General features: G+C 40.7%; 1 protein-coding gene across 5 annotated transcripts in view; it reads right to left on the reverse strand.

Moving 5' to 3' along the window:
• Nucleotides 1-1286: 1286 nt before the first annotated feature.
• Nucleotides 1287-21948, reverse strand: part of SLC10A7 (solute carrier family 10 member 7) — a 256930-nt gene continuing 236268 nt past the window's right edge. For all 5 annotated transcript variants that reach the window (XM_081225974.1, XM_081225972.1, XM_081225975.1 and 2 more), the window contains 2 exons: nt 6245-6390; nt 1287-3816 (listed from right to left, as the gene is read on the reverse strand). In XM_081225974.1, the coding sequence (XP_081082100.1) occupies nt 3787-3816; nt 6245-6390 (176 nt within the window). In that variant the 3' untranslated portion in view covers nt 1287-3786. The remainder of the gene's footprint in view (nt 3817-6244; nt 6391-21948) is intronic.

Consider the following 21948-nt stretch of genomic DNA (forward strand, 5'->3'; position numbering starts at 1 on the left):
AATGTTTAATACAGTTTCTCATCATCGGCTCTGTAGACAAGTTCTCCAGGGTCTATGAGAAATTGTTTTCCCTTTACATGAGGTTAGTATTTTACTCACATTTGAGAAACTGTCCTATAGTGTAAATAAGATTAGCTGCTTTGCTAAAGAGAGTACTCTTATAAGACCTTTCGTATGTATCTACATAAACCAATAATATGATGATAATCATAATAATTTGTATCTAGTCTTTATAGTAAGTATGTCAGAATTCCGATAAGGAAAACGCTTTATTTTTTATGCATATAAAGTATTCTCTAATTCAGATCAACCCAAGCTGATTTAGCCTGAATTATTGAGGGTTTATTGTTCTGTCAAAATATAAAAGATGAAAGTTATTTGCATAACACATCTGCAGCTTCAACTTGCAGAGCTAGTATTTACAGTTATGAAGCCATGCATTTCTCTCAGCAGCACAATGTGGCTTCACAGTTTCCCTCAGGCTAGCTAGGAATAGTAGCAAAAAAAAATCAGTTTTTCTTGTAACTGAGTACTGATCTATATGCAGGGAAGAACTTTCATAATTATGAGGGTTCATGTCTTACCTATTAAGATCACAGTTTGGAAAATGTTTTTTTGGTTATTAATCTGAGCCAGGCACTGTGCTAGGCACAGGAGGAAAACAGATGAGGACCACATTGGAGGAGACAGAAATGTAAAGTGATGATTAGACAAGCAAAGGTTTTGGAAGACTTGAGGGACTTGTTCTAAGGGCACGTCACAGGGAGTACGTCTAGAACTGACTGGGGGAGCAGGAAAGCTTCCTGGACGAGGTGACATTTCTGTCAGCCTTCCAGGGAGAAGAGGCTTGCTAAGTCAAGACAGCAAAATGAGAACACAAAGGTATGGAATTCTACAAAAGGGAAGGTACCCATGAAGAAACGCAGGGTTTGGAAAAGGCATTCTGCATTCTAGGGGTTCATATTTCTATCCCTGAAAAAACTGACAAGGTGGCGAAAACTCAGATCACCTGTGCTCTGTCCTTCTGTTGGATATGTTTCTCCTTTGGTCCTCAACCCTGATGCTGAGAAAATCTCTGACCAGCAGGGGCTGGTTCTGGATTTTAATGTTATGGCGTGGTGGGGTATTGAGATGGATACCTGGGAAGACTATGAAACTTATGTCCAGCTAACCACAAATAGTATAAGAGGATTGGAATGAATTAAAAGAAATCTACAGATACTTGGAAGGTATGATGAGTGTATATCTGAAATCAGGTTAAAAATAAGCCGCAGGTTCTCTTGTGATTTCTGAAACATCTTTGTTTAATCATAGAATTATGTCCATCTTCCATTCATCATAAATAATCCATGTCATTACTTTACCAATCCTTTTGAAAAAATTTGGTATTTAGCATAAACAAACACTGAACATTAGCCAGGGGTGTGTTAGTTTAAACCAGAAGAGGGAAGAATAAAAAGAAGAACCCACAAAATTTTAAAACTTAGAAGAGAGCACATGAAAAGATGAACATTCTCATCCATTTATAAAATCAAATTTCATAACAACCATTAAAAAAAATCCAGGTGGAAAAACAAAAATATAATCTAACGTATTTCTTTCATAAATACATTCAGACAAAACAAATGCATAAAAGAGATAGTGCATAGATATAACAACATATTTTAAGAAATGAATAATTAAACCCCAATAATCATGAATTTAAAATATATTTTGATTTTATTTTTTGTCCTTTATGGAAAAATATGCACAGCATTTGTGTAAAAAAAGAAATAGGTATACACATCAATAAAGCCACCAAAATTCACTATGTAAAGAAGATTATTTGAAAACAGAACACATTTTTTTTAAAGCAAAAGGTAAAATGTTATATCAGTTTCAGTTGAATTTTATCCCATAGTCACACCTACTATAGGTGTTAGATAACAGAGGTAGATAAGTTGGGGGAAAAAATCAGTATTCTAATGCTAGGGAGAAGATTTTTATGATAGCTCAGACAGACAATTTCATTCACTCTGAAATTCAAGAAGCTTGCAGGAACAAAACATGAAAACCTTTCTGTGCTCCATATGTAAGCAAAATTACTGTAGTTTTAAACACAAGTGAAATTCTTGACAATAGGAATTCTTGCCAAACAGCCTGCTTAGCATAGCTTTTTGCAGGGTCTGGCACTAGCCTTAAAACTCACACCCAGGCTAACTCTTATGAAATTTATGAGGTCCAGTGACATTGAAATGAGTCAGAAGTAACACAAGATGAGAGTTGGTAGTAACAATGATGTACGATACTGATAAACATGGTGAGTTTCTAAGGAATGATTTTTGTTGTTGATAAAACAACAAAACAGCTGCTGAAGATATGGTGTGACTCATGACGCCAATATCATCTGTCAAATCACGAAAAGACATGTAGAGAGGATGTGAGAGAATGGTGTGCAGGAAACAGAAAAAGTGTTCCCTTATTTCTATACATTGCTTTATTCTCTATTTGGGTCGGGAAAGCTCTTCCAGACATAGTAGAAGCAAATATTGGATACTCCATGGCAAGCTGATGCCCAACTGGGAGCTAATTTTACTTAATATTTTGGTTGATGAATGTTTTTGCATCTTCTGTGTCTATTTTTCTTTCCATCCAGCTAGACAGAATGTGTATATGTAACATTTGTTTGCCTCTATGACCTTTATATTTTCATTTATTTGTAAGAGCAATGTGATTTAATTTTTTTTTAAATGTTGCAAACATTTGTCAAATCTGCCAAGGAAATTCTCATTAATAACTTGTCTCAAATGCCTTAAGTGTGCTTAATTCAAAGATGTAACAGGCTGTTTCTGGCTAAAAGAGGAAATTTGTGCTCTGCACATCTGTGTAACAGGAAACAAATTTTGGTCTCCGTTGTGGAATGTGAAAGAATCCATCATTAATTGTTGCTGCTCTCGAACTAACTGTAACGTTTTTGGGTCTCACGTTTGGTTGTTATGAGTTTGCAAGTGTGCTGGAAAACAGGTAAGAAAGAAATAATGGAAGAAAAACGAAAAACATTTGAAATATAATTTTAAGAATCCTGAAACCCAAATCCTGTAGTTTATCTGAAAACTGCACGTACTTTGACTCATAACTCAAACATCAGGCCCTTTCTTTGAAGCAGCTTATAATAAATTTAAGACATAGAACACCACAATCTCTTGTAATGGAAGTGAGGAATTTCTGAGTGGAAACTATTTGAAGGAATGTCTTAAAAACTGATGTCAAGAAATGCAGATGACTTATGCTTTTCAGCATCTATTCAATCTATGACCCCTGCTGAGTTGATAAGGAAGAGGCATGTCACAGTTGCAGAAAAAAAGAGTCACACGGGAAATCAAAGTATCCGTGAATAAGACTTTGGAAATTTTCACTGTCATGAGAAGAGCATTTTCCTGATGGTGTGACCTCATTCCAAACAGTACAGTAGCTAGTAGAGAGCTGTATTGCACAGAAGGTGGTATGAGGAAAACGTGTTTGCTTTTTATCACTTATGATGACTGTTTCCCTTGTTAGGAAAAAAGAAAAAAAATAACAAGTCCAAAATACTGAACCACCCCTGGCAGTAACAAACAAAGTAGGTTTTGGAAATAACGCTCTCGTCAAATCCATTTTAAGGCACTTAAACAGTTATGTCGTATTTTTTTTGTGTGTAAAAAAATAAAATATGCATTGAAGCAATGTTCACAAATACATGTCTTCAGAACTGTTTGTATGTACAACCCTGTACGTATATACATCGCTGCGGAAAGACCACCTCCTTCCTTATACTGTTGGCCTCGTCAACTTCACTCCCTACAAGAAAGGAAAACATGACATCAGAGTTGGACGGTATCCACGAGCAAAGTGAGAGCATCAATTAACACCAGATAATTTATGCTACGAGAAGGAAAAAGAGGTCCACCTAGGCAGCATTATATAACCCATGATCCAAACCCCTGGATCCAAATAAATTCACCCGCCCACCTCACTGGCCTGCAGAATCTGGCATCTGCCCCGCACCCGGCATGGCTATTCATCCCATCTGCTGTGCATTAGATGGTGCCTGTGGGTCTCAGTCAGTATTGTCTGTAAAGCAGAGGAGACACTCAAGGATACCCTTACGATGGACACTTTGTTTTTGTGGCCAGGTGGAAAGGGCTGAATATTCCAAGCCTTCTGGATTATTCTACATTAGCCATTGGCCCCCTGGTTTGGAGTGGTTTCTGTGCAAAGGGAAAAATGAACAGCGTCCAGTTTAGTCTCCCTTTTGGAAATGCTTCGGTTACTCTGCAGGATAAATCCCAGAGCTTTTAACCATTTAGAAGAGAACTTCATTCTGATTAATTTGCTGTTCACTATGACTGTATATTATTGATGGAGTATTAGGATTTTCAAATAATCTTCTTCATTCTTGGTCAAAATTTATATGTATAAATTCTGGTCTATCATGCACATACACATTGTTAAACACGAGCATATATACAAATGAAGTTTTCAAAGGGGATAAATAGCAAAAGAAAGAAAATTACTAAACGCTCCTGTACCAATTCTGAGTGGGAAGACTCCAGACTGGAGTGGTCCCCAGCACAGAATGGTGTTTGCTAACATTTTGTTCAATAAAAAGAGGAGGGAAGGTGCTGGAGGGCTACCTTCTCAGGCAGGATTCTGGGGACCTAGGGCTCTCCTTCTAAAAGCAATCTTGGGGGTGGGGGGAGAGAGATAAATTAGGAGAGTCTGGGATTAACATATAGACACTCCTATATATAAAATGGATAAACAACAAGGACCTACTGTACAGCACAGGGAACTATACTCAATGTCTTGTAATAACCTATAATGGAAAAGAATCTGAAAAAGAATATATATATATATATATACCTATATATTTTTATTCTTATATATATTCTTATGTATATAACAATCACTTTGCTGTACACTTGAAACTAACACAACGTTGTAAATTAACTGTACTTCAGTACCAAAAATTAAACAAAAGCAATCTTGTGTTTCTTGGAGCATCGTTGTGGTGTAGGGGAAAGATTTTGGGGGACACATAGACCAGGGTTCAAGTCCTAAGTCTAGCACTGAGTAAACCCACCCCCGTAACCCTGGGCAAGTTGCTCATCTCTCTGGGCCTAGTTCCTACGTGTTCAATGGGGATAGCAGAGCCTGCTACCAACAGTGTTGTAGAAAATAAGGAACATCAGTGATGATAACAGTGATTATATCAGATAGCTTTTGTCAAATACCTGCCACGTAATCCTCCACAACTCTAAAGAGTAGATGTTATCATGAGTCTTAGTGTGGCAGAGACTGAGGTACAGAGACGTGAAGTAACACGGCCAGGGTCACACGGGGGTAAGGTGGCAGAGCTGGCAGGATGGCTCAAGGGCCCACACTCCGAACCTGGTGAAGGCTGGCACGTGCTTAGCATAACACAGAGCTTAACAGGCTGTAGTCGGGCTATTCCATTTTCAGGACACTAAGGGCATGACACACAAGTGCTATGCCACTGGCTATCTCCCTGCCACCTGTGAGCGGGCGAAAGAAGTCTTGCAAAGTCTGAGCCACTGGGAAGAAGCCAGCTATGGGCACTTCCGTGGTATGTGCTGCATCTAAATTTTGTATGAGTCACTTAGTTTATTTTATTTTGGCTGATAATTTAGAAAATCAAATCCACAAATATCAAATAAGTAACAAGACTTCTGAGCCAAGTGTGGTGCAATTGACATCCTTGTGTGGCCTCCTTTGCTACTGAAATTTTGTTTTTTAATTCCCAAACGCATAGTACAAAGAAGTTATTATGTGTCCAGAAGATTAAAAATAAAGTAGACACTCTGGATAAATCCAGGTGCTATCATATTTAGAAAGGCATGCGAAATCAGGACACATATGAATGATCAGGTGGGCACCCGAGCAGAGGGGCACATATATTTTGAGTATATTTACTGAAACTTTAATCCACTGTAATATTCCCTTCAATATGAGCAAATTAAAAAGGGTTTTTAAAGACTACCTTTTAAGTATCATCGTGCTGTTATAACAATATATAACAATTAGCCCTCAATCTTCTTGTTCAAATTGAATTGGATAATGCGTCATTATTATCGTATTTAGTTAAGAAAATGTGTACTTGAGAACAAGGTTATATGTGCAAAAGTTAAAGCATATGAACAGCTAAGGTTCAGAAATAGCATTTCAATCTGACTTGGATCCAAATAAGATTCTTCTAGAGTCTCACCTTCTGCCTTGACACCATCCAAGACCTTATTGTTGGCACCAACACACTTCCCAGAAGGATCTGCACCGGGTGGTAGATCAGCAAGGGGACGGATATTAAAGAGAGGTATTCATGGCCTGCAAACACGATCTTCAGCATTGGAATCCCTGAGGAACAAGGAAGACTGAAAACCTAGAGGCAAATTCAGTCTGTCATCAAACTAAAGACGTACGCCATTAAAACTGGACTTTGGATTGCACCGTCTTTCCCTTGTGTATATTCACAGAACTAAAAAGGGAAGGTCTGGAACGACTCACCAAATCCTTCCATCTTCCTTTGACTGTGTAAACCTCCAAGCTCTACCTAGAACAGATTAAAACTGAAAAGGTGGTCGGTTCAAGGGCACCAGTAACTCTCACTGCAAGTTAGCAGCCTGTCTAACAAGGAGAGGAGAGAAGATAGTGGGGAGTAGAGTTTCTTTTTTCTTTAATTTTTAAATTTTATTTTATTTATGTTTTTATATAGCAGGTCCTTATTAGTCATCAATTTTATACACATCAGTGTATACATGTCAATCCCAATCACCCAATTCATCACACCACCACCCACACCCCACTGCCGCTTTCCCCCCTTGGTGTCCATACGTTTGTTTTCTACATCCGTGTCTCAATTTCTGCCCTGCAAACCAGTTCATCTGTACCATTTTGCTAGGTTCCACATATATGCGTTAATATACAATATTTGTTTTTCTCTTTCTGACTTACTTCACTCTGTATGACAGTCTCTAGATCCATCCACGTCTCAACAAATGACCCAATTTCGTTCCTTTTTATGGTTGAGTAATATTCCATTGTATATATGTACCACATCTTTATCCATTCGTCTGTCGATGGGCATTTAGGTTGCTTCCATGACCTGGCTATTGTAAATAGTGCTGCAGTGAACACTGGGGTGCATGTGTCTTTTTGAATTATGGTTTTCTCTGGGTATATGCCCAGTAGTGGGATTGCTGGATCATATGGTAATTCTATTTTTATTTTTTTAAGGAACCTCCATACTGTTCTCCATAGTGGCTCTATCAATTTACATTCCCACCAACAGTGCAAGAGGGTTCCCTTTTCTCCACACCCTCTCCAGCATTTGTTGTTTGTAGATTTTCTGATGATGCCCATTCTAACTGGTGTGAGGTGATACCTCACACCAGTTTTGATTTGCATTTCTCTAATAATTAGTGATGTTGAGCAGCTTTTCATGTGCTTCTTGGCTATCTGTATGTCTTCTTTGGAGACATGTCTATTTAGGTTTTCTGCCCATTTTTGGATTGGGTTGTTTGTTTTTTGATATTGAGCTGCATGAGTTGTTTATATATTTTTGAGATTAATCCTTTGCCCATTAATTCATTTGCAAATATTTTCTCCCATTCTGAGGGTTGTCTTTTCGTCTTGTTTACGGTTTCCTCTGCTGTGCAAAAGCTTTTAAGTTTCATTAGGTCCCATTTGTTTATTTTTGTTTTTATTTCCATTACTCTAGCAGGTGGATCAAAAAAGATCTGGCTGTGGGCTTCCCTGGTGGCGCAGTGGTTGAGAGTCCGCCTGCCGATGCGGTGGACGCGGGTTCGTGCCCCGGTCCGGGAGGATCCCACGTGCCGCGGGCGGCTGGGCCCGTGGGCCATGGCCGCTGAGCCTGCGCGTCCGGAGCCTGTGCTCCACAGCGGGAGAGGCCACAACAGTGAGAGGCCCGCGTACCGGAAAAAAAAAAAAAAAAAAAAAAAAAAAGATCTGGCTGTGATTTATGTCAAAGAGTGTTCTTCCTATGTTTTCCTCTAAGACTTTTATAGTGTCTGGTCTTACATTTAGGTCTCGAACCCATTTTGAGTTTATTTTTGTGCATGGTGTTAGGGAGTGTTCTAATTTCATTCTTTTACATGTAGCTGTCCAGTTTTCCCAGCACCACTTATTGAAGAGACTGTCTTTTCTCCATTGTATAACCTTGCCTCCTTTGTCATAGATTAGTTGACCATAGGTGCGTGGGTTTATCTCTGGGTTTTTTATCTTGTTCTATTGATCTATGCTTCTGTTTTTGTGCCAGTACCATATTGTCTTGATTACTGTAGCTTTGTAGTATAGTCTGAAGTCAGGGAGTCTAATTCCTCCAGCTCCATTTTATTCCCTCAAGGCTGCCTTGGCTATTCGGGGTCTTTTGTGTCTCCATACAAATTTTAAGATTTTTTGTTCTAGTTCCGTAAAAAAGGCCATTGGTAATTTGATAGGGATTGCATTGAATCTGCAGATTGCTTTGGGTAGTATAGTCATTTTCACAATATTGATTCTTCCAATCCAAGAACATGGTATATCTCTCCATCTGTTGGTATCATCTTTAATTTCTTTCATCAGTGTCTTAGAGTTTTCTGCATACAGGTCTTTTGTCTCCTTAGGAAGGTTTATTCCTAGGTATTTTATTCTTTTTGTTGCAATGGTAAATGGGAGAGTTTCCTTAATTTCTCTTTCAGATTTCGGAATAGAGTTTCTTCGAGAAGGCTGAGGCATACTAGTAAGGTAGAGGTGAAAAATGGATCTTTTCTGCACAACACTGTAAAGCAACTATATCACAATTTAAAAAAAAAAGGATCTTTTCTTGCTTAGTAGTGAAACACTCTATTGGTCTTTAGGGAAGCCTGCCTGGCACCATTTCACAGTCCCCAAGTTCACTTTGGGGCTGAAAGGATATGGTAAGATAAAGTATGGTATATATGGCTATAAGTAGGAGGATACTTTAGCCAAATAGACGTTAATAAAGGCTTTTGCACATTCTCTTTTGGCCAAGAATCTCAAAGTGCTTTAAGCAGTACTGTATATGGCAGATGAATTCTAAAATCTGTGCTGAATATTAAACCCCACAGTGAAGGCTGTAATGGAACTCAGGTGAATGAATACTACTTCTGAGTCTACCACTCTGTTATATCCAGGGCAAGGCGTGCATATTTTGTAAACAGCTGCCTAACATATGTAACTATTAAGCTTCTGTAACAGAATTCAGACACTGGTTATTTGACTATTATCACCAATTGCTTTAATGTGGTCCAGTTGTCAGTACGGCTGTGTATGTACATCAGTTTTTCAACTGAATAGTTTTAACAGCTTAGCTTTCTTTTTGTTTCTTTGAGAACAAACACTGAAAAGGACCCAGGCTCCTAAATACACACAATGATGGCACAAAAATAACGTTTTAAGATAGCCCAGTGAGGAAAGCTCTGCTTTTTCAATTATTTTTACCTCCTAATAAATTTCAAGCCTTTATGCAAAAATGTATTTCATGGCTGCTTTCTTTTTCATAGCCTCACATATCATTGCCATAAACTGCAAACACTTAACTCTTCCCAAAGTCTCTCTCAAAGCTTCAAGCGTATGCATTTAGATTTTTGCACAGTTTCTGTCTTCTCACTAATATAAAGAACAAAGGAGTTTTTCTTTTAAAAGTAATATGCTTAATCCACTTATTGGGTTTGAATTAGATCAGTGTTAGATGTTGAAAAGCAGCTTTTAATATTATAGTCCCAGAGAGCTTCCCTGGTGGTGCAGTGGTTAAGAATCCACCTGCCAATGCAGGGGACGTGGGTTTGAGCCCTGGTCCGGGAAGATCCCACGTGCTGCAGAACAACTAAGCCCATGCGCCACAACTACGAGCCTGCACTCTAGAGCCTGCAAGCCACAACTACTGAGCCCGTGTGCCACAACTATTGAAGCCCACATGCCTAGAGCCCGTGCTCTGCAACAAGAGAAGTCACCACAATAAGACGCCCACACACCGCAAAAGAGTAGCCCCCATTCACCACAACTACAGCCCACACGCCACAACAAAGACCCAACACAGCCAATAAATAAATAAATAAATAAATAAATAAAATGAATAAAATCTAAAAAAAAAAAATATATAGTCCCAGAAAGTTACTACAATGAGAAATGAAGAAGACCTGAACATATACTACTCCTGTTTTCAGGAAAGGTTATTTGGCCCAAAAGGATGATGCGAAGGAGTTCAGGGGTGGTGTGGAGTAATAGTGGGGCTAAAGGGAGCAAATGATAGAAATATGGAAGTATGTGTCTCTAAAAAATGGTCAGAGCAGGGGTTTCTGACCCCAAATTCGAGGACGATGGCTGCTGGGCTAAATCACCTGAGTTACGCTTTCTTGGCTAAGTTCAGGCAGGCTCTGGGTTGTTCTTCAGCAAGCTCAAGCAAGCTCACAGGTGTGGTCACAGGGCTGCTGCTCCAATATGCAAGTTTACAAGGTATCTTAATGGAAGCGACATGAATTCACTGTAGTGTGATGAAAAGATAGCAGTAATAATGATAATAACGGTTTGTATGCAGTGAGTGCTTACGAGATGCCAGGTGCTGTCAAGGGCTCTCCCATATGAACAGACAACAATTCTCGGTGGTAGATGAAACCTACTGTTTGCACCATTTTACTAATGAGGAGACTGAAACGCCTCATTAGTGGTTAGAAAACTTTCCCAAGTGGTGGAGTCTTTACTGCAATGCAGGCCACCTGGGTTTCCAGTTCTCTGTGTCAGGTAAGGGTCAAGGCCTCCGAGGTCTTCAGTTCCACATGCCACAGGCATGGCAGCTCCATGAAGCAGAAGAGGGCCTGGGATGCAAAGAGCTTTCTCGTCCAGAAGTCCTTTCGGAACTCGCTCCCCTTGGGCCCCTAACCCTCCCAGCAGCACTTCCGGGGGCAGCAGACCTCACACTCCCCTGCTACCCATGCCGGGGTATTCCTGTGATTTCACAGCGGCAAGGAGCTCAGTAACCGTGAGGCCTACCCCAATAGTGGCAAGGGAACCCCAGACTGACACTGCCTTCAAGAAACTTCCAGTGCACAAGTGAACTTCTACCTTCTGTGGACCCTGCTATCACTTTGTATGAAGTTCTCTTCTGGTCCTGGGCTGGTTCTTCAGCTCTTCCGTCTCATCTTTGAACACACTCTTCTGTACAGACCGGGCTGGGGCTCTGCAAACATCGCTCCTCCTCGTCAGCAGGAGGCCCCCTGGATACTAGAGGAAGGCTGGAGAAGGCGCAGGGGCCTGGGGTTCGGCCCCAGCGGGTAGACCATTGTGCCCCTCCTTGAAGGTCTGACCCCTGTTTCCTCTCCAGTCTTCTAGGTTCTGAGAACCCCAACTTCTTCCTTTGTTCCCCCAGCTCCGGCTACTTCCTGAACTTATTACTCCTTCATTTCCTCACTGTCCCCTCCCCGCTTTCCCACACTGTTTTAGTGCCCTATGTTGATGGCGTGGCATGTTTGCCTGACTCACCCTGGAGACACAGGCCCTCTCTCACTTGGCTGCGCATCCCAGTCATCCAAGTCGCCTGGAAAAGAGAGGGTTACCCCATGACTGGCCGCTGCTGTAGACATCTGTCGAATGAAGTAGGGATTTCTCTTCATCACTTTGTGCGCCTGCAGTACCTTCTTGTTAATTGTTAATCAGATTTCCTATCACCACCACTCTCAGTGACTAATGTTAAAAATATGATTGAAAACCACATCAGAGAGAAAAACTTAGCTTCCGGAGATTAGGGGCCAGGTCCCTTTGCTGCGTCTTTGCTTGTCACTCTCTCAGGGTGGATTCACCACCGGCTAATCCCCAGATGAGGGGAGGGGGACTCCAGAGATTCAAGTCAAGCTATTTGTTTTGGGAACCTTTCTGTTCCCTCTGTCTGAAACTCTACCTTACTTCTCGATCATTCAATTATCCACTTTCCTTTTCAATTATTAGTTTCTTCACAATCTCTTCTTTATATCTCAGTCTTTCCCCTGCTTTTCTTCAGTTTCCCCCTGTTCGCCCTCCTGGCAGCTTCCACCCTGTGCATTTTCATTTTCTCGAGGGTCAGAGTAGGAAGAGAAGTTGGAAGAAGTGGCGGGGGGGGTGGGTGGAGGGGGAGGTAACTATTGTACGATTCCACGTCCAAGTGGTCCAGGCCACCCTGGCGATGTTTGGAAGCGGCGAGTTTACAATCTCTGTTCTAGGGCATCTTTGCCGTGTTTCCAGCACTATCAGGATGAACACTGGAAATGCAATAGAGAGAGTCCTGGGACTGTGAGGGCCACTGCGCTCACCACACTGCGATTTCTGTCACCTGGCCACGAATTTGGCAAAACTTGACCTTCAAGTCAAATCAGAGAGCATCGCTGTGTCTTTTTCCAGAAGCCCATGTAATGCACCACCCTTTCCTCCTCTTCACCCACCCGTTCAACAGTTCACTCAATCGTTCATTCAATTAGCACTCACTTCACAGATTAACTAAAGGGCGAGGCACGTGACACGACCCTCACTCAGGTAACTCACTGGCCCCTCTGTGACCACTCCCACTGCCTCCGTGTGACCTTCCTTCAGGGCTCGGTCAGCCCTCACCCGCTCCCGCACCCTCACCCCAAACCCATCTCTCTGCCTTCAGGCTTGTCCCCTGCAGGGTATTTTCCAGTCTGCAACCAGGCTGAGTACAAAATCTCTCTACGTCTCACCACGTTCCCCTGGGCTCTCTCTGTGCTCCAGTCATGAAGAGTGTGGTGCCACTCCCTCCCTTCCTCTCCCCAGCCCGTGCCCATGCCCACGCTCTAGGCTCTAGAAGTCTCACCTCTCGGTCTTTGCACATGAGTTCCTTTTGCCCAGGATGCTCGCCACCCACTTCTTGACCTGCCCGATTCCTTAGCCCGCAGTTTCTAACTCGCCTCCTCTGGGAAGCCATCCTTGATGTCCCAAGGCTCCTTTCTGCTCTAGGCTTACCCAACTGGGGCGTGTTTCAGCCTAGCGTTTGCTGCATTTATTATCGGTGCTTGCTTTGTGTGTGTGTGTGTATTTCCCTCACTAAGCTGTTAGCTTCTTAGGGTCAGTGACTGTTTTGTCTTCATCTCTAAGCATCTGAGTGCTCAGAGGAAGAGCCCTGAAGGATCGGACTTGTGCTTTTCCAGAGCCCATCATAAAGTTACTGTGCAGACTATCACTCCATTTTCACTCCATTCATTAACTAGGGAGAAAAAAAGGGCAATAATTTCAAAAAACCAAACAAACTTACTCAAAAGAGTTTTCTTTTTCAAGTAAAATTTAAATATAGGACTCTTTTCATCTTGCGATCACTGCAGTAATATAAATGAAGCAAATTAATTTTAATGCTCCCAGGTACTGATTCTGTGTCACCGTGGTTGACAGGATCCGACTAGACTTTATGAGACGGCGTTTGACTTTATGGAAGTGAACACCATGCGCGCATTTACAATTTTACAGGGACTTTAAGCTGTCATGCTGAAAAATGTTTATAAAACATTAATCAAAAAATGCCTCTTTAATACAATGCATTGTCTGAAAGATGTTAGAAGGCACATATTGTAAATGGATTCTTTTTCTGACTAAAGTAATTTCCACCAAAAGCATTTCCCCACTGCTCTACAAGTACACTGTGTGGAGAGATAAAGAGCACTTTCCCAGCACATTACTACCTGCTCCAAACACTTGGGAAATCACTAATGTATGGCATGCCATATTTCCATGTCACACATGACACACTCGTCTAAAATTATCCAACAGACTTTGACACTGCGGCATATTCCATAAGCAGAGCTTTCAACTGACATCTGCCAACTAAGAACTTCAAGTGAGAGCTTTCTTCTTCTAACAAGCAAATAAGGGGTTTCTTTTATCCTACACCCAGGATGGAAAGGATAAAACAATACGTACCAGAGCAAGTGGGGTTCCCCCCCCACTTTAAATGTTTATTTTATGTTCTCTGAATTAGAAAATTCCCTTTGTATCTGTGTTCCAACAGTTACTACTTTCTATTGGATGGACAGTTTTTAAATTTTTCCTTGAGAAAACAGACATTTTTCTTCCTCGATTAAATATGGATCTTTATATACCTCTCACGGAAGGCCACTCTATTGCTCACAACATGAACACCATCTACTTTATATCGTTGTTTACTTGTAGGTGAATGATGCTCTCACCACCTACTCATTCATTCATTCATTCATTCAAAAAATACTTTCTGGGCCTCTGCTGTATGTGACTTACTGTTCCCGGTGCTGAGGATATAAGGAAAATAACACAGACAAGGCCCCTGCCTTCTTGGGGCCCACTTTCTGTAGCACTTGTTCCAATCACCTTGGCTTTCCTTCGTCCAGAGAGTGAGTGCCGGCCTGGTGCATGCTTACCAAGTTTCTACAACTCAGACTTTGGGGATCATCTCTGACTAACCCTATTTGTCTTTCTACTTGTGGATCAAGTCACCAAGTTCTGGAGATTCTTTCCTCTATCGAGCACTGTCCTTCCCCCTCCGTTTTCACTGCCACCTTCCTAATTTGGTTCCTCATAAAATCAAGCCAAATGACTCTTTCAGCCTCCTGACATAACCCCCTGTCTTCAGACTCTTCCCTTCATCAATCCTACAAACCACAGCCAGATTAATCTTCCTAAGACCCACATTAATTAAAGCCAATACCCTGCTCAAGAATTACAATGACTTTCCAGTGCCCATTCATCAAATCCCCTACCCCCTTCAACGTCAGTAAAAAACGATTGCAACGACCGCCATTTTGTAAGTGCTTCCTGCCTGCCAAGTGCTTTTCCTGCATTATCTCACTTAATCCTTAAAACAGCCCTAAGAAGTAGGTGGCAATTTCCCCACTGAAACATGAGGCAACTGAGGGGTAGAGCAGTTATGCGACTTGCCTAAGATCACACATCCGGTAGGTGGTAGAGGCAGAATTAGACCACAGTCTATTTACTTTTAATCACTAACCTATGTTAACTCCATTAAAGCAAACTCTCAGTTGCCAATTGCTGTCACTGGCTCAGGCCTAGCACTTTCTTGTCTTTGTAAAAGCTGAGCCCCTGCCTTGATCTTGTCCTTTCTCTCTGGGTGACTAAATCCTATGGGTTGTTTTGGGCTCAGCTTTACATTTTTCTCCATGGTGAAGGTGGCCTCCCTACTGATTTCTTCCTCTTTTGAAGAATGAAGCCTCTCTTCCTAGTTGCACTCCATAATTTAGCATTTGCTTATGGTGCCATTATTTTCTTTTGTGTAGGTTTTGTTTGCCCCTGAAAATAGACAAAGCCTTATATTTTTCTTTTAATCTCCTGCAGTGTTTAAGCACAGGACTGGTACTCAATACATGAATGATTAATTATTTAAGAATAGGTGCTAAAGCAATGTTTCCCATCAAAAAAGACAGAACAAGAACAAATACTAGTTGCTTTACTGGACTAAAAAGAGAATCCTTCGCACACCCCTCTGGGAGAGGGTTGTATTTCACAGGAGAAAAATATATTCAATATGGCAGGAAGGAAAGAAACTGGTCTGACCGTGGAAAACAAACTTTGAAATGAGTATTGAATAGTGGAGTAGGAGAGGAAATATATTGAAAAACACCCTTTGTGTTTTTGAACTTGAATATGTCACTTACGTTCCCACTTCGCTAAGAGAGAGTATACGCCAATCACCTGGATCATTTCCTGTCTTTCAAAGGTTCATTCGCTTGAATTCACATGACTTGTTTTCCATTTAAATTATTTCTCGGATGTTCCACTGAGTTCTGGAGAGAGCTGCTGGCAAATCTGGCATCGAGCTGCTTAGCTCTTCAGTCGTCATGGAGATTTCCCACTTTTGTTTAGTTTGTTCTTAGTTAGAAACATCCATAATTTTACTCTCCAAACATCTTACACGTTGTTATTTGAATTCTATCTCCTCCTTCTTAGTGCAACTCTCAGTTCAAAAGCCTACGTTTGCCTTTAAGAGTCATTGGGATAGAAGGTCTCCCCAATCATAGTGTAATTGAAGAAGGCAGCCACTGTTAGAGGAACATAGCCACTCTTTTCAGGCATCACTAAATGCCAGTCTGGGTCCCCTTCCGACCCCATGCACATGCGCCCACACAAACACACACACACACTTTCTCTTCAGAGACAAATAGTCACAGAAAGTCAAACTCACTGGTGCTGATTTATCTCAGTTACTAAACAAAGGGGTACTTAAATGTCATTTCTAGAACACAAAATGGTGCCATGATAAGGTACACCAACAGTTTTGGAATTTGTTTAGAAAAGGCTTTCAGTTAGGATTTTCCTAAAGCAAGCTAATTTTCAGTAATATAGCTGTCGTTTCATGCAGCAATTTATAAGTTATTATGTCCAGTAGCCTACACAAGGCAGTACAGGTAGCTGTTACGAAGCCTGATACAAGACACAGAGAGCCCTGGGTTGGAATCCATGCTTACCACTTACCACATGTGTTACTTTGGTTAGGCAAGTGATTGAACCTCTGTTTTCACATCTGTAAAATGTACCTACTTTGTAGGGTTTTTTTTCTTGATAAACAGTAAATGAAACAATACACAATGTCTGGTAAGTAGTAAGTCTTCAGATACACTTCTAGGGTGCAGTGAATAAGTGGGTAAACCGATACCCCTCCCCCGACCCCGCCTTCATGGAACTTATGCTCTTATTGACTAGGGAGAGAAGATGGAGAGTACCATGCCAAAGCTAGGTGAAGAGCAAATTCCACCCAACCACAGAATCATGGCACAGGGCAGTGAGGAAATGCAGCACTGCAAAGCTGTTGGGCAAAATGGATGCAGTGAACATTTGGGTTATTCTAACTTTTGTCTCTCTTTTAGAATGGGTAAAAAGAAAGGCCACCTACTTCCAGGTTGATGGGTATGGCTTGGCTTGCTGTCCATCAGAGTGAGGGCCACTAACGTGTGGTCTGTTGGAGCAGGTGGTACGTCTGCACAGCCCCCAGAATTACATTCTGCTCGTAATGCTGGCTATTCTAGGACTTCCCCTGAAACCCATTCTGGAATGTTGCAAAGGCTGGCGAGTCTACTTCCTGCAGATTCCCTTAGGAAGGTGGACAGGATGTCATGGACCATGTGACCTGCTCTCATTCACTCCCATCTAAATGACTGGTCTTTTGCTCAAATTCTCCAAGGTATTTTAATACACAGATTGAGCTGCCTTACCCTTGCCAGTGATTTACATTTTATTTGCTTCCCTGTTCTTTTCGTGTCATTCCATCTGTAATGGAAAACTTCTATATTATCTTTTTTTACAATTTATTTTATTTATTTATTTATTTTTGGCTGCGTTGGATCTTCATTGCTGTGTGCAGGCTTTCTCTAGTTGCGGCGAGCGGGGGCTACTCTTCGTTGTGGTGCACCGGCTTCTAATTGCAGCGGCTTCTCTTGTTGCGGAGCACGGGCTCTAGGTGCACGGGCTTCAGTAGTTGTGGCTCGCAGGCTCTAGGGCTCAGGCTCAGTAGTTGTGGCACGCGGGCTTAGTTGCTCTGCAGCATGTGGGATCTTCCCAGACCAGGGCTTGAACCCATGCCCCCTTCATTGGCAGGCGGATTCTTAAACCACTGCACCACCAGGGAAGCCCGCCATATTATCTTTGATGTGACTCCACCATCAGAAACTCTATTGTTGCTTTATGAGACACAGAAGGAAAGATTCTTGTCCTTTGTGTAGAAGGAGTCATCCAAAATGATGTACAACTAAATAATATATGCAAATAAGAACTCTTTAGTTTTCTCAGTGTCCCAGTGATGGGTTCAGAGAACCCACATAGACTAGGGCATTTCCAAATCGCTGAACACAAAGGCAATAGCCTCAGCTCAGGGATGGCTAACAACCAACCCCCTTGGCTAGACCTCTGGCAGAAAAACAAGACAATTTTATACCAGTTTCACAGGTAAGTATAAATGGAATTTTAATTCCCAACCTTTGAGGCCTGAAAAACAGGGTCTTGGTGCTCTGGCTGGGTGTCAGGCCTGTGCCTCTGAGGTGGGAGAGCTGAGTTCAGGACATTGGTCCGCCAGAGACCTCCCAGCCCCACGTAATATCAAATGGCAAAAGCTCTCCCATGATCTCCATCTCAATGCTAGACCCAGCTCCACTCAACGACCAGCAAGCTACAGTGCAGGACACCCTATGCCAAACAACTAACAAGACAGGAACACAACCTCACCCATTAGCAGAGAGGCTGCCTAAAATCATAATAAGGTCACAGACACCCCAAAACACACCACCGGATGCAGTCCTGCCCACCAGAAAGATAAGATCCAGCCTCATTCTCCAGAACACAGGCACTAGTCCCCTCTGCCAAGAAGCCCCACTGAACCAACATTAGCCACTGGGGGCAGACACCAAAAACAACAGGAACTATGAACCTGCAGCCTGTGAAAAGGAGACCTCAAACACAGTAAGTTAAGTAAAATAAGAAGACAGAGAAACCCACAGCAGATGAAGGAGCAAGATAAAAACCCACCAGGCAAAACAAATGAAGAAAAATAGACAGTCTACCTGAAAAAGGATTCAGAGTAATGATAGTAAAGATGATCCAAAATCTTGCAATAGAATGGAGAAAATACAAGAAACGTTTAACAAGGAACAAGAAGAACTAAAGAGCAAACAAACAATGATGAAAAACACAATAAATGAAATTAAAACTTCTCTAGAAGGAATCAATAGCAGAATAACTGAGGCAGATAAGTGACCGAGAAGATAAAATAGTGGAAATAACTAGCACAGAGCAGAATAAAGAAAAAAGTATGAAAAGAATTTAGGATAGTCACAGAAACCTCTGGGACAACACTAAACACACCAACATTCGAATTATAGGGGTCCCAGAAGAAAAAGAGTAAAAGAAAGGGACTAAGAAAACATTTGAATAGATTGTAGTTGAAAACTTCCCTAATATGGGAAGGGAAATAGTCAATCAAGTCCAGGAGGCACAGAGTCCCATACAGGATAAAACCAAGGAGAAACACACATATTAATCAAACTATCAAAAATTAAATCCAAAGAAAAAATATTAAAAGCAGCAAGGGAAAAACAACAAATAACACGCAATGGAATCCCCATAAGGTTAACAGCTGATCTTTCAGTAGAAACTCTGCAAGCCAGAAGGGAGTGGCAGAACATATTTAAAGTGATGAAAGAGAAAAACCTACAACCAAGATTACTCTACCCGGCAAGGATCTCATTCAGATTCGATAGAGAAATTAAAACCTTTACAAGCAAGCAAAAGCTAAGAGAATTTAGCACCACCAAACCAGCTTTATGACAAATGCTAAAGGAATTTCTCCAGGCAGGAAACACAAGAGAAGGAAAAGACCTACAATAACAAACCCCAAACAATTAAGAAAATGGTAATAGGAACACACATATTGATAACTACCTTAAATGTGAATGGATTAACTGCTCCAACCAAAAGACATAGACTGGATGAATGGATGCAGAAACAAGCCCTGTATATGTGTTGTCTACAAGAGACCCATTTCAGACCTAGGGACACATACAGACTGAAAGTGAGGGGATGGAAAAAGATATTCCATGCAAATGGAAACCAAAAGAAAGCTGGAGTAGCAATTCTCATATCAGACAAAATAGACTATAAAAACAAGACTATTAAAAGAGACAAAGAAGAACACTACATAATGATCAAGGGAATCCATACAAGAAGAAGATGTAACAATTGTAAATCTTTTTGCACCCAACGTAGAAGCACCTCAATACATAAGGTAAATGCTAACAGCCATAAAAGGGGAAATTGACAGGAACACAATCATAGTAGGGTACTCTAACACTCCATTTTCACCAATGGACAGATCAGCCCAAATGAAAATAAATAAGGAAACACAAGCTTTAAAGGATACATTAAACAAGATGGACTTAATTGATATTTATAGGACATTCCATCCCAGACTAACAGAATACACTTTCTTCTCAAGTGCTCATGGAACATTCTCCAGGATAGATCATACCTTGGGTCACAAATCAAGGCTTGGTAAATTTAAGAAAATTGAGATTGTATCAAGTATCTTTTCTGACCACAATGCTATGAGACTAGATATCAATTACAGGAAAAAAATCTAAAAATAAATACAAACACATGGAGGCTAAACAGTATCCTACTAAATAACCAAGGGAACACTGAAGAAATCAAAGAGGGAATAAAAAAATACCTAGAAACAAATGACAATGAAAACATGATGACTCAAAACGTATGGGATGCAGCAAAAGCCGTTCTAAGAGGGAAGTTTATAGCAATACTATCCTCCCTCAAGAAACAACAAACATCTCAAATAAACAACCTAACCTAACACCTAAAGCAATTAGAGAAAAAAGAACAAAAAAACCCCCAAAGTTAGCAGAAGGAAAGAAATCATAAAGATCAGATCAGAAATAAATGAAAAAGAAATGAAGGAAACAATAGCAAAGATCAATAAAACTAAAAGCTGGTTCTTTGAGAAGATAAACAAAATTGATAAACCATTAGCCAGACTCATCAAGAAAAAAAGGGAGAAGACTCAAATCAATGGAATTAGAAATGAAAAACGAGAAGTGACAATGGACACTGCAGAAATACAAAGGATCATGAGAGGTTACTACAAGCAACTCTATGCCAATAAAATGGACAACCTGGAAGAAATGGACAAATTCTTAGAAAAGCACAAGCTTCCAAGACTGAACCAGGAAGAAAAAGAAAATATAAACAGACCAATCACAAGCACTCAAATTGAGACTGTGATTAAAAATCTTCCAAATAACAAAAGCCCAGGACCAGATGGCTTCACAGGTGAATTCTATCAAACATTTAGAGAAGAGTTAACACCTATCCTTCTCAAACTCTTCCAAAATATAGCACAGGGAGGAACACTCCCAAACTCATTCTATGAGGCCACCATCACCCTGATACCAAAACCAGACAAAGATGTCACAAAGAGAGAAAATACAGGCCAATATCACTGATGAACATAGAGGCAAAAATCTGCAACAAAATACTAGCAAACAGAATCCAACAGCTCATTAAAAGGATCATACACCATGCTCAAGTGGGGTTTATCCCAGGAATGCAAGGAGTCTTCAATATATGCAAATCAATCAATGTGATAAACAATACTAAGAAACTGAAGGATAAAAACCATATGATCATCTCAACAGATGCAGAAAAAGCTTTTGACAAAATTCAACACCCATTTATGATAAAAACCCTCCAGAAAGTAGGCATAGAGGGAACTTACCTCAACATAATAAAGGCCATATATGACAAACCCACAGCCAACATTGTTCTCAATGGTGAAAAACTGAAACCATTTCCTCTAAGATCAGGAAGAAGACAAGGTTGCCCACTCTCACCACTCTTATTCAACATAGTTTTAGAAGTTTTAGCCACAGCAATCAGAGAAGAAAAAGAAATAAAAGGAATCCAAATCAGATAAGAAGAAGTAAAGCTGTCACTGTTTGCAGATGACATGATACTATACATAAAGAATCCTAAAGATGCTATCAGAAAACTCCTAGAGTTAATCAATGAATTTGGTAAAGTAGCAGGATACAAAATTAATGCACAGAAATCTCTGGCATTCCTATACACTAATGATGAAAAATCTGAAAGAGAAATTAAGGAAATACTCCCATTTACCATTGCAACAAAGAGGAATAAAATACCTAGGAATAAACCTACCTAGGGAGACAAAAGACCTGTATGCAGAAAACTATAAGACAGTGATGAAAGAAATTAAAGATGATACCAACAGATGGAGAGATATACCATGTCCTTGAATTGGAAGAATCAATACTATGAAAATGGCTATACTACCCAAAGCAATCTACAGATTCAATGCAATCCCTATCAAACTACCAATGGAATTTTTTACAGAACTAGAACAAAAAATTT

Source organism: Mesoplodon bidens (assembly GCF_964165515.1).
Source record: "Mesoplodon bidens genome assembly, chromosome: 1".
In the NCBI taxonomy this organism is placed as follows: domain Eukaryota; kingdom Metazoa; phylum Chordata; class Mammalia; order Artiodactyla; family Ziphiidae; genus Mesoplodon; species Mesoplodon bidens.